General features: G+C 41.2%; 1 protein-coding gene across 1 annotated transcript in view; it reads right to left on the bottom strand.

Moving 5' to 3' along the window:
• The window catches only part of LOC120533226 (tetraspanin-8-like), a 35,319-nt gene extending 23,052 nt beyond the window's left edge, over positions 1-12,267 (bottom strand). Inside the window, exons 1-2 of the mRNA XM_039760002.1 lie at positions 12,128-12,267; positions 1,034-1,090 (exon numbers count right to left, since the gene is read on the bottom strand). Of these exons, the coding sequence (XP_039615936.1) occupies positions 1,034-1,090; positions 12,128-12,187 (117 nt within the window). The 5' untranslated portion in view covers positions 12,188-12,267. The remainder of the gene's footprint in view (positions 1-1,033; positions 1,091-12,127) is intronic.
• Positions 12,268-12,565: the final 298 nt, after the last annotated feature.

Below are 12,565 nucleotides of genomic sequence, written 5' to 3'. Positions count from 1 at the left end.
ATTATGCTGGACAGGTCTGAGAATATAATTAAGTCCTCTGATCTACCCAGTGGCACTAACAGAATTAGTAATGGACCTGCTAGCACAAGGACCTGTCCCACAGCTTCCTGTTCATGGGTTTAGATTCTGGGCCTGGGCACTGCCTGTGGGGAGTCTTCACATGCTGTTGGTGCCTGTGTGAGTTTTCCCTTGCACCCTCCAGTTTTCTTCCACATCCCAAAGATATTTTGTGTTAACCGGTAACTAAGTTGGTGTTAAATGAGTGAATGGGAAACATTGGCTGTGCCCTGTGATGCCCCCTTGCTCGGCTTAGTGTTGGTTCCTGCCTTAAACTGAATGCTTCCAGAGCCCCACAAAATGCTTGACTGGATAAATGAGATAACAGATCAATGGAATGGACCCAAAACTCAATGGTCCTTAAAAGCTCCAGGCCAACAGAAGCCAACGCATTTGTTTTTTACTCTGTGAGTGAGCAGGGTCAGTCTTTCACTGGCATAGCCCACCCACCATTAACCCCTACTGTCTAGTAATCTGTTCATTTGTCTACTGCCTAATAGTGACTTCCCTTCATACACTGATGTGTGCCTTTATTTCATCACATAATAATAATAATAATAATAATAATAATAATATTATAATAATAATTCTTTGCATTCATATAGCACTTTTCTCACTACTCAGCGCGCTCAGCAATTGCAAGTTAAGGGCCTTGCTCAAGGGCCCAGCAGAGCAGAGTCCCTTTTGGCATTTACGGGATTCGAACCGGCAACCTTCCAATTGCCAGTGCAGCCATTACCAGGCTCACACCCTCATCAATGTTAACAATCTACAACTGTTTATTAAGGCCAGCACATTATGGTGCCCAGAAGTCGACATGATGTATCTCTGAAAGGGCCATGAATTTACAATGTGACCACGCCCACTTTTATTTAAGTGGTTTCTTAACGACCAACCAGTTAAGAGCATCTGAATCAGACTTTACCAACAGTATAAAGCACAGTGTCACGGATGTTGTGATCAAAGCCCATCTTACCTCATGCACATATTTTTTGCCAATTACGCCCATCAGGAAGACCAGACATCCAGCGACCTGAAAAAGAAATCACCATATCCAGACATTACTGAAGGAAGACCGATATACAAGGTTTTTTTTTTCTGAAAGGTCTTTTAAAACTGACAGTCTTGATATCTTGAATTTAAACCAAAGTTAATTTCAGTGATAACAAAAACTTTATAGTATATAGCAGCTCTCATAATAAAAAGGTGCGTCTTAAATTAAGAGATATAGAAGAGTTGCAGGAGATAGAAAAGAGTACCAGCAGGACAAATGACTCAATTACAGAGTCACAATGGGGTTCAATAGTGGAGCATTTGAGAAAAGAGAGCACCTGATATAAATGGAATCTGGAACACACTAATCTATAAGGAGTGAAGCAAGCCTGAAGGGCTGAAGGGCCTCCTGTCATTTGTGATGTCGTCCATGTCTTTATCCTGCAGGGAACACTCACTAGAGCAGAGACCAGGCGCAAGTGATGAAGAGTAGTATCCATGCAGCTCAAAGAGTGAGACGTGTGATGAATGCGATGCTCCACCTGTGTCCAGTCATTGTCTTCAAGTGCCCTAGTTTCCCCAATAAGTTAACAGAACCAACTTCTGCCTTAATGAATTTCCCGACTTTCCCCATTTTTCCTGGCAACGTGTATGCTGTTGGCTCCCTCTGACGGCACTATCAGTTAGGGTTAGAATTAGGGTTTAAACTATTGTAACCTGATTAAAACATTTGCAAGTCTGAAAGGGCGTGAATGTTCTGGATTGAAAATGTGCTATATGAAAATTAGAGAATTTCCTTCATCATGTTTGGGTACTGACATGGGTTCAATAACAGATTGATGGATTTTGTACTTAAGGATGGCACTGTGGAGTGGAGCAGTAGTAGAGCTGCTGTCATGAGGTCACCATTCACGTCCCAGGTGTTCTCTGCATGGGGTTTGCATGATCTCCCTGCATTCACGTGGGTTTCCGGTGACATGCAAGTTAGCTGGACAGGTGTTGTAAAATTGGCCCCTGATGTGTGTGTGTGTTCACCCTAAGATGGGCTGCCCCCCTGTTCAGGTGTTACTTTTTTCCGTGTTGTGTCCTATATCCTTTGTGTCCTTTGTATCGAATAAGCAGTTGTTCACGGAGCCCCGAATGAGGCACATTACCTGCATTGTGAGGGACTGTCAGTTATGGCACTATGATGGCGGTTCGCAACCTGAAGTAACAAAAAAGGGGGCACGAAGATGTGAAAAAAAGAAAACAAGAATCGTAAATATGAAAAATACATCTATTGAAACCAAAACAAATTAACTTAACTACATTCTGATACTAGAAAAATAAATATAGAGTTAGATAAATGTTGATTAAAGTTAAGTAGGTATAATAAAACTTGTAGCTGTGTATCGGCAGCAAAAAATATAGGAATACATTTTATTAGGGTTTCAAAAAAACGTTAGGGGGGAGCGATTAAAACTGTTATGAAAACTCGGGTTGCAAATACATAAAGGTTGAGAAACGTTGCACTACGGCCATGTGGCGTCCCCGAGGGTGATCCGGCTCACAGGATCCTTATTGTTGAGGGCCCGAGTGGCTGGACCAGGCCAAGGAGACGCCCACGTAACACCTGGCTGCGACAGATGAAGAGTCATTTCCGGAAGGTGGGACTGGATCGCGCGTCTGCCTGGGGGGTTGCCAACCAGGATTCCGAGCTGTTTCGCCATGTGGTGGGTGTGGCAATGTGCTGAAGCAGTTCATGCTCCCCGACCTAACCTGTCCTGAGCTGTGTCCTGTGATTGCTGGGGTGTGCTTCAGCTTCCTCATACTGTGTAAGTATATACGGTATGTATATGTGTCATGGCATGTTGTTTATCTGTCAAAGGAAAAAATCTATAAATAAAAGCAAAGTATAAAGTAAAGTGAAAATGGACGGATATATATGTACAGCATATAATAAAAATAATATGTATACTGTATATTTATACATTTATTTATTATTAGTGTTATTTTAATTATTGCATATCTGATAAGGGAAAGTCCGCCATGTAGATTGTGGGAGGGCGGAGTACAGCGCGGAGTTCAGCGCGGAGTTCTGACAGCGGGGGTATGATTGAGGTGGAATGGGGGGGTTGAGGGCTGACGGGACGAGGGTTCACAGGCTCGTTGGAAAAGTGGCTAGAAAGAAGCTGTTGTCGGGTAACGAAGTCGGTGTTTTTCTTTTTCTGTTTTTGTTTTTCTTTAACGGCGTCTCTCAGGACCACAACTATGACAGAACAATAGGAGACTGTAAATAGCTCAAAGTCAAAGACGTTCATTTTTATTTTTTGCTGTTTCAACCCTGTATTTTTTTTCTTTCTTCTTTACTGTTCAAATAAACTGTTCTGTAAGTCTTACTTCGTCCGTCTGTTTTTTTTCTTCTTATCGAACCTGACGCGGAGGTCGCTGCAATACTTATTAGTTTTTACAGACTGATACTCTGACTCAAACAAGCAGTCTGTGACTGAAATCTTACCTTTTTCTTCTCCACTAAGGGGGCTCTGCTATCCGCTTCCCTATTAATATTAAAGTTATCGCGAGACTTAAAGAGTAGGACCTCTTGCACCGTTTTCCAATTAATATCAAAGCTGACACTTTAATGAAGTTTGGATATTTTGAGTTATTGCTGTCATGGTACAGGGTACCAATATTAAGAAACGGTAAAAATGATTAGGAAGACTAAAATGAGTGGGCAGAGACATACAACGGGCAAATGTCGGAATATCAGAACGGGTCTGGGAATTGTTTGTCAATAAATAGGAATCCGTTAAAAAACAAAACTGCGGTGGGCTGGCGCCCTGCCCGGGGTTTGTTTCCTGCCTTGTGCCCTGTGTTGGCTGGGATTGGCTCCAGCAGACCCCCGTGACTCTGTAGTTAGGATATCGCGGGTTGGAAAGTGAATGGACGAATGGATGGATAAAAAACAGAACGTTCTAACATTAAAGCCTTCTTGAAAGTGCAATTTTGCTTCCATTGACATTTATAGGTCCAATTATACAAAAGGACTTTTTCTTTTCTCTCTGAACAACTATAAACAAAGCGAGCTAACAGACGACCAGCTAACCATACTGTTAATTAAACCTATTAGCGCAATGATGCGTTACTGTTCTCATTTAGCCGCATCGGACATTTCCAGAACTGCTGATTATCTTCATTCGGAAAATATTTTGAAGACCAGCATTCAATATTTTGTACACGTGACTCTATATGTATTAACATCTCAGAACTTTATTTTTTCTTTTCTTTTCTTTAAACAGCTAATCAGTACAAAGGTTCAAATGGTGTTAAGCTATTAGGCCATCTGTGGGCTCTCCTTTCGACTAACTATTGTTTGGCTTCTATTGAAAATAAAAACACCAAAAAGTTCAAGACTGTGAATCTTTTATTTCAAGGAGTCCCGTCTTTAGTTCGCTATCACTAAAACAGAGAGTGGTCCTGGTATACACCGCACTGCAGGCGCCCCGCGCTCCGAGCTAACCTGGGCTCCACCGATCTTGTCGCTCGCCTAGCGCAGTGCAGGCAGAGTCAAGTATCACGGCGGAATCTTCAGCCTTCAAACGATAAGATGGCACAGAAAACTGCGCCCCTTGACATAAAGCCGGCTATGCACCTAGTGGTTCACTGGAAAAGAGGGAGGGGTTCAAAGCTCGTGAGAGGAGGACGAAAAGAATGAAACTGTCAGACCGCGCAGACTTAAGGTGCCAAACAGTAATCGGGTCACACGTAACTACACGTATTGTGAGCAAATGTCACTTAAAATAGGCACAAGAACATTGTTGTGAGGTTTACGGAGCAATATGGTAACCGGGTGCCGCCTTTGTGTGTGCACACTTGACAGGAGCGGCCTCGCAGTTTCCTACAATAACGCGTCTAACTGGTTTAAAAGGTGGATTTAGGAATGAAAAGAACTTAAGGGTGCCACGGTGTACAATACCGTACGGATATCCTCATGTTAGCGCCCTGCTGTGCCGGATTAAGGACTTCCGACAAGGGCACTGAAGGTTTTAAATCGTCCTGAAGCAAAGATCAGTGGGTTGACACCGTACATTCAATGAAAAAAAAACAAAACACACATTTGTAAATGAATTTAAATATTCATATACTGTACGACATTCTCATACCCGTCTAAATTAAATTCATGCTCCGAATAAGGTTCTTTGAGATTGACTTCTCTGTGGAAACGAGGTGCACAAAATTCTGAAACATTTAAGTTCAGCCCCAAAGTGAGCGCCTTTCTCTGTCAATGGCAACATCAACAATAATTTCTTTCTTTTATAGCCCCAAATCACAGAAGGAATGCCTTTAACAGGCCCTGTTTTTGATACCCCAGCTTTTACTCTCTAAGAAGATAAGAAAAAAAAAAACCTTGTTAGAAAAAGAAAACGGAAGAAATTTTGAGAAAGGCAATTCAAAAAAGAATCCCCCATCCAGGTAGGTTGGGTGAAATGGGTGTCACAAAAAGGGGTAAATACAAGACACTAAACAGAACGCAAGTAATCCTCTTCACGTGTCAGGGACCCATTGCAGAGGCTAAGGGTACAAGTGGGCTTCTCGTTGGTGAATTCTTATGTGTATGGAAACCTAAGGACTTGGGTTCAGGCTCACTAGCCTTTCCGATTGCAGGGCCTGCAAGACCTCACGCTTTAGGAATAAGGATCCAGGAGTTACAGACAAGCAAGCCAAAACAAATAAAAAACAAGCAAATAATAAATAAATAAACAAGCAACCAAGTAAATAAATAAGCAATTTTGGCTGTCTGATACAGCACTAAACAAGATATCCATAATGGCCTGCTCACCTCTCTGTAGCATGTTGCAGTTATAAATATTCTCCCCAAATTTTATTGCCGGTACAGACCATTCCTATATATCCCGCTTTACAAATCATTATCATCTTGTTGATAATGAAGGAATAAAGCCCAGGTTTAAAAAAAAGAGCATGACAAAAATGACCAAAATTGTAAGACTTCCTGGCATTGCCTAACTACTGACTGTGAATATTCACAATTTGAGGCCTGCATGGGAAAGAAGACGTCAATGCTGGATTTGCACTTGCTTATAGTTAGATCTGGAATGAAAATCTTGACAAAAATCTTCTTTGTGCCTCAATCATTAATAATTGTAACTAATTTACTAGTAGTCAGATAGATCTTCACCCACTGGAAACAATAAAGCACTTTAAGGAAAAGACCCTGCTGTCTGCTGCTCCATCACTCCTAAAAATCAAACTGCTGGAGTGGTGCTTCAGAATGAGGCCACTTTTGGTTCTCCACAAAAATATCGTGAATGTTCCAGAAAGAAACTTTATTTCTTTAGATCCATATCAGGGTTCATAAATAACCATGAAAAGATTAAAACATTTGTGATTTTAAAGGACTCCATACAACCACATACTGTAGGCCCAGTTCATGTCTTCTTGATCTGTTACTATCCTACGAGTCAGCCTACAACACATTCAAGATTTCTGAACCTTTTCAAAGCTCAAAGAACCAATTGTAAGTGCAAAGAATCCTGCTCAGAATGCAATGCCTCTTTGTCAAGCAATGGTTCAGTGAGGAACCACACAATTCACTAAAGTGTCATGAAAGAACCAGCATTTTCAAGAGTTTTCTGCATGGATAGACTTGCATTTGAGCCCACGATCAGGGACTCGGCACTTACAGGTCTTGGAAGGCATTAAGTATCTCAAATTATTAGAAATCTTTATGTTACTACTACTACCACTACTACTACTACTGCTACTACAAGTGTGTGCCCTGCGATGGGCTTGAACTCTGCCCAGGATTTGTTGGATAATCGATGGATGAATAATAATAATATTAATAATATTAATAATAATTCTTCTTCATTTGGCTGCTACCATTAGAGGTTGCCACAGCGAATCATCTTTTTCAATAATAATAATAATAATAATAATAATAATAATAATAATAATAATAATAATAATAATAATAATTCATTACATTTATATAGCGCTAGGGTCATTACATTTATACAGCACTGGGGACAGCATGGTGGTGTAGTGGGTAGCGCTGCTGCCTTGCAGTTAGGAGACGTGGGTTCGCATCCCTGGGTTCGCATCCCGGGTCCTCCCTGCATGGAGTTTGCATGTTCTTCCTGTGTCTGCGTGGGTTTCCTCAGGGTGCTCCGCTTTCCTCCCACAGTCCAAAGACATGCAGGTTAGGTGCATTGGTGATCCTAAACTATCACTAGTGTGTGCTTGGTTTGTGGGTATGTGTGTATGTGTATGTGTGTTTGTGTGTGTGTGTGTGTGTGTGTGTGCGCCCTGTGGTGGGCTGGCACTTGTTTCCTGCCTTGTGCCCTGTGTTGGCTGGGATTGGCTCCAGCAGACCCCTGTGACCTTGTAGTTAGGATATAGCAGGTTGGATAATGGATGGATGAATAATAATAATAATAATAATAATAATAATAATAATAATATGGATGGATATATAGTGCTTTGCCCACTACACAAAGTGCTACCACACAGGGAGGATCAGGGACTTTGATAATCTGTTTGCACCTTTTTAACAGCTCTGTTGTAAATATTCACAGTAATAACTTCAACAAACTAACTTCTCTATTTACAAGATGGGAAAAAAAACTTCCCTAAACCTCTCTCAAAACAAAAAAAAAACTCATTTAAGGTAATATAACTTGAGATCATATTTTTTGTTAATATTCCATCCATCCATTATCCAACCCGCTATATCCTAACTACAGGGTCACGGGGGTCTACTGGAGCCAATCCCAGCTAACACAGGGTGCAAGGCAGGAAACAAACTCCAGGCAGGGCGCCAGACCACCGCAAGACGCACACAGACACACGTCCGGGACAATTTAGATTCGTCAGTGCACCTAACCTGCAAGTCTTTGGACTGTGGGAGGAAACTGGAGCACCGACGCAGACACGGGGAGAACAACTCCACGCAGGGAGGACCTGGGAAATGAACCCAGGTCTCCTACTGCGAGGCAGCAGCGCTACCACTGCACCACCGTGCCGCCCTTTGTTAATATTAAATAACTTTTTGGATTTACCTTGACATCATTTCCTTAGTTATCACAAACAAGCCGTTGAAGGAAGGTTCATTTAGCTTAAAGTAAACAAGTTTTATTCATCTGACTATCCTGTATTTGCATAAATATCCGCCCCATTTTGTTGCATTGTGATCCAAGCCATCTCCAGTCCTTTGTACAGCTGTAAAGAATGTTCTAGTCTTTTAATAAATTGCTTTGCTCTGAATGTTGTGGGTTTTGGTTACATGTGGAAGCTGATGTATTTTATTTCTCTTTTTTTTCTGATATACTGGAAAAATTTGTTTCCCACGCTACATCAGAAAAAGCATCTTTATCTATAATGTTCCTCTATTACATTTTAGGCTTTTGCCCTTTTCTGATTCTTATTACATTCACTTGTGTAAGGACTAAGGTATAACTAACTGGAAAATTTAAAGAGATATTCAAAACATGTAAAAAGAATGAGATTTATCCACTGACCAAAAAAAATACATAAAGCTTCATCATCCTCAGTGCTTTGTCTTCATTGATAACAATAACAAAGGGGATGGCTACCATGCTCGATTGTGCTACTATGTGTTTATTGGTAAATGTTCCCAACAAATAACTTTCTCTTTGTGAGATAACTCCCATTTTACTAGCCTAATGTTTCTTAAATTCTTTTTTTGGGGAGTGAACATAATAAAGTATATTGATCTTTCTAATACTGCACATGTCCATCTGTTACATATTATGGTTTTGCCCTTTTCTGCTCCTTTTTACATTAATTTGTGTAAGGGCTAAATTTAAAGAGATATTCCAAACCTGTAAAAAGAATAAGGTTTATGCACTGACTAGGTCAGATGAGGAATATTCCTCAAACAATTCAGAAACCAACTTTGGAGCATTTGGGTTGCACTCTTAAAAATAAAGGTTCTTTAAAGATACTTTGTGGTTCTTTCCCCAGGTTTGTGGTTTACCGTTGCATTCTGGGAAAGGCTCTTTGCCTATGAAGTTGGTTCTGTGTGCTGCGAAAGACTTCCTAATATGTGGAATAGAAACAATCTTTAATGTATGGTATATGCTAGCCTGCCACTAACAGGTTAAGAAAATCTGGATGGAGCCCGTGAGATGTTATGCAGGAAATGAGTCCTTTAAAAATCAGGAGCCATTGGGATTTCACAAATCTGTTACTATCTCATCATGGTTATCTATTATATGAAACCTGAGGATCCAAATAAATAAAAAGGTTCTTTCTGGAACCTTCATGTGAAGGGGTCCTCTGGTCTTTGCTACACTCTTAAACATAAAGGTGCCAGGGGGCATCCTTCTGAAGAACCACCCTGACACCTTTATGTTTAAGAGTGTACCCCAGCCCGGGCCCGGGTGCGCTCATATTAACAGCCAGGCGGGAGTCCAATAGGCAAAAAAGCATCGGCACATGGCAGACATGGCAAAGACAAGCTGGCAACATTCTTTACTTGCATTATGAAGCACGGCTCTGCCCAAAAGCCTTGTTGTTTAAAAAACCAAAACAGATGCAAACAGACAGGCGGCATTTGTGATCACCTCGCCCAAGTATTCCTGTCCTCGGAATATTGTATGATGTGGAGGGCCACATTTCAACTGTCAACTGTCACCTGTTATCCTTCTCAGCCATGAGCACTGAGATTATTATTATTATTATTATTATTTTATGGTAGGCATGAATTCGTCTGAACAAATGTTCCAACCCAGCATGGTTGGCTTCTTAATAGAAAGTTAGAACATTAGCTACGAGAACAAGCCATTCAGCCTATAAGCTCCATTAATAATCTAAAATTACATCATCTCGAGATCTGTCGGTTTCCCAAAGACTTTTGCCAATAATTCATTCCATGTGTCTACAGTTCTTTACATGAAGAAAAATCTTCAAACATCTTGTAACATCTAACATCTGTGTCCATAACAAGTGTCCACGGTTTCTTGTTGAAGAATTAAGTTTAAAGCTAAATGTCGGCTCTGAACCTTGTCAAAGACAACAAGAGTACAGAATATAGATGGATGGATGAATGTTGTATTGATCATGCTAAAAGTTTTTTTTTACCGTGGTACCGTGTGAGTAAGGATGGTGTAAGGCACGGGTGTCAAACTCCAGGCCTGGAGGGCCGCAGTGGGTGCAGGTTTTCTTTCTAACCCTTTTCCTAATCAGTAACCAGTTTCCACTGCTAGATAACTTCTTTTCCCTCTATTTTAATAGCCCTGTTTTTAAGGATTAAGTCTTCTGAATTGATTCTTTTCTTCATTCAATGACAGCCAAACAGAAATGAGACCTGAAAACGAGCCAACAGATGACCAGCTAAATTGGGGCTTCAAACTCCAACCGGTTCCTTAATGAGAAGCTGATTCTTGCTGTTAATTAAACCCGTTATTCAATTCCATGGCTTGTTGCTGATTTCTTTTTGCCACAGCAGACATTTCCAAAACTGTTGATATTCTGTTTTTTTCTAAGAACTCCTAAAATGTTTTGGTAACCTGAGGGATCAATCTTACTGAGACCTTCATCTTTATTTTCAGATTTTGTTTGATGGGTACAGGTGAGCTGGTCATGTCCTGCTTGTTTTATGTCTCATTGCTGTCCGGCTGCTAATTAAGGAAAAAACAACGAAGGGGCCTGAGTGAAGCGAATTAAAGGTAAGGCTAAAGAAGTTAATTAGCATCAAAACCTGGTTACTAATTAAGAAGATGGTTAGAATGAAAACCTGCAGCCACTGCGGCCCTCCAGGGCTGGAGTTCGACACCCTTGGTGTAAGGGATTCCTTTCTCTCGGGCGGCACTCCTTCTCCTGGGCTCTCGGGACGCGAGTTTAAGTGCGCAACCCACACGGAATGCGGAAAGGAAAGGCACCGTCTGAGCCAATAGGACTAAAAGCGAACTCGAGTATCTGACTGGGCTTCTGCTCTGCATCATCATCATCATCATCATCATCATTGTATACTTTATTTATATGTCGATTTTAAATAACAAATGTAATATTCTTCAACTCAACAAGAACAAAACAGAAAATCAGTTCTACACAAGGCGCCAGATCATCATCCATTCAGGTAAAGACGCTGCCTTTTGGAATCGCCAAATATCTAATCTTCAAGTCTTTGGGGATGTGGGTATAAAACATACGCGAACACGGATGAAACTCTCAGACTCGCCATTTCCACAGCACTCTGCCGCACGATCATGGCACTGTCTTATTATCACATTACGATTCCAAGTTAGTGACAGAACTCAAGTCAATCGGGGAGTCCATTCGTCCAATCGAATACTTTGCTAAGGGGTTTCTGAGAACTAACGGAAACGCTTTCTTTCTTTGGATGTAGCGAGCATTCAAGCAAAATAACCCATTTTATTGGCCAACTAAAAAGATTACAATATACAAGCTTTCTCGGCTTCTTTTCCTGTATCACCAGAAAGCGAGCGTAAAGTGTATTTGGTGGGGACATAAATTACAGCACTACACAGTAAAGGGCCAAAAGAACCAGGGAGTTAAAGGTGTCACTTTTAAATATTTGACCTGAGCCGTTAAAAATATTCAAATCTCCGTGTCAATTACACGTTTGACTTTTAATGCCCAGTGACCTTCACAGCTCATGGAGCCCTTAGACTTTAATCTGCTTCCGTTTGTCATTCACTTTTAAAGCGTTGCACTAGAAGGAAGTTCGACAGGTTTCGTATGTGCATGAAACTGATTTTCACCCCTTGCCATTTCATTAAAATTTATTTATTTATTAATTATTACATTTATATTGTTTGACCAGTCGATGTTTATTTTAAAGCACCTTTAACGGTCGCCCATGTGACGGATTTAGCTCCTCTGACTCTAAATTAGACGAGACAGTTTCAATAATGTACAGTAAATAAAATAAATAGCGAGCGCCACTAAAAATAACGAAGTTAATGCGACTTCGTCGGTTTTTACAAGTCGCTTAGCGCATGCAGCTAATGCCGTCCCATCGCATTTTGCACATTTCTGTCCATAAATATGTCTTGCACCTGTTCACCTGTGTTTTCATTCTGCTGTCACTTACCGCAAACACGGAGTTGAAAATGATGAGCAGTCGCTTCACCCACACGTTCACTTGTGCCATTTTTGAGAAGCCTTTAGAGTTGACCCTTAATGCTTCCCTGCCGACGTGCAGTTTACGTTGTCGCGAGCATCGTTTATTTACTGACACACATTTCCTCATTTTGAATCACGTGGGAGTAATTCGATATTTGACAGTTCTGCTTTCCATGGCTATTTAAAACTACAAACCAACTATCTTGCTGAACCTGCCAGGCGAAAGGAAAGAATGAGTGGAGCGCACCTTGCCCTGTAGTGCCCTGCTTCAGTGCCACACCGTGAGATCCTCAGACATGGAGAACGACCCGAGGAAGCCAACGGGGCGACGTGCGTTACCAGCCTGACGCTAGGGGGTCCCACGCCATTAGCTTAACTCATTTCTGGATTTCTCGCAGATATTTCT

Source organism: Polypterus senegalus, chromosome 8, assembly GCF_016835505.1.
Source record: "Polypterus senegalus isolate Bchr_013 chromosome 8, ASM1683550v1, whole genome shotgun sequence".
Taxonomy (NCBI): Eukaryota; Metazoa; Chordata; class Cladistia; order Polypteriformes; family Polypteridae; genus Polypterus; species Polypterus senegalus.
The sequence above is the reverse complement of the archived record's forward strand: the minus strand, read 5'-3'. Positions and strand labels throughout refer to the sequence as shown.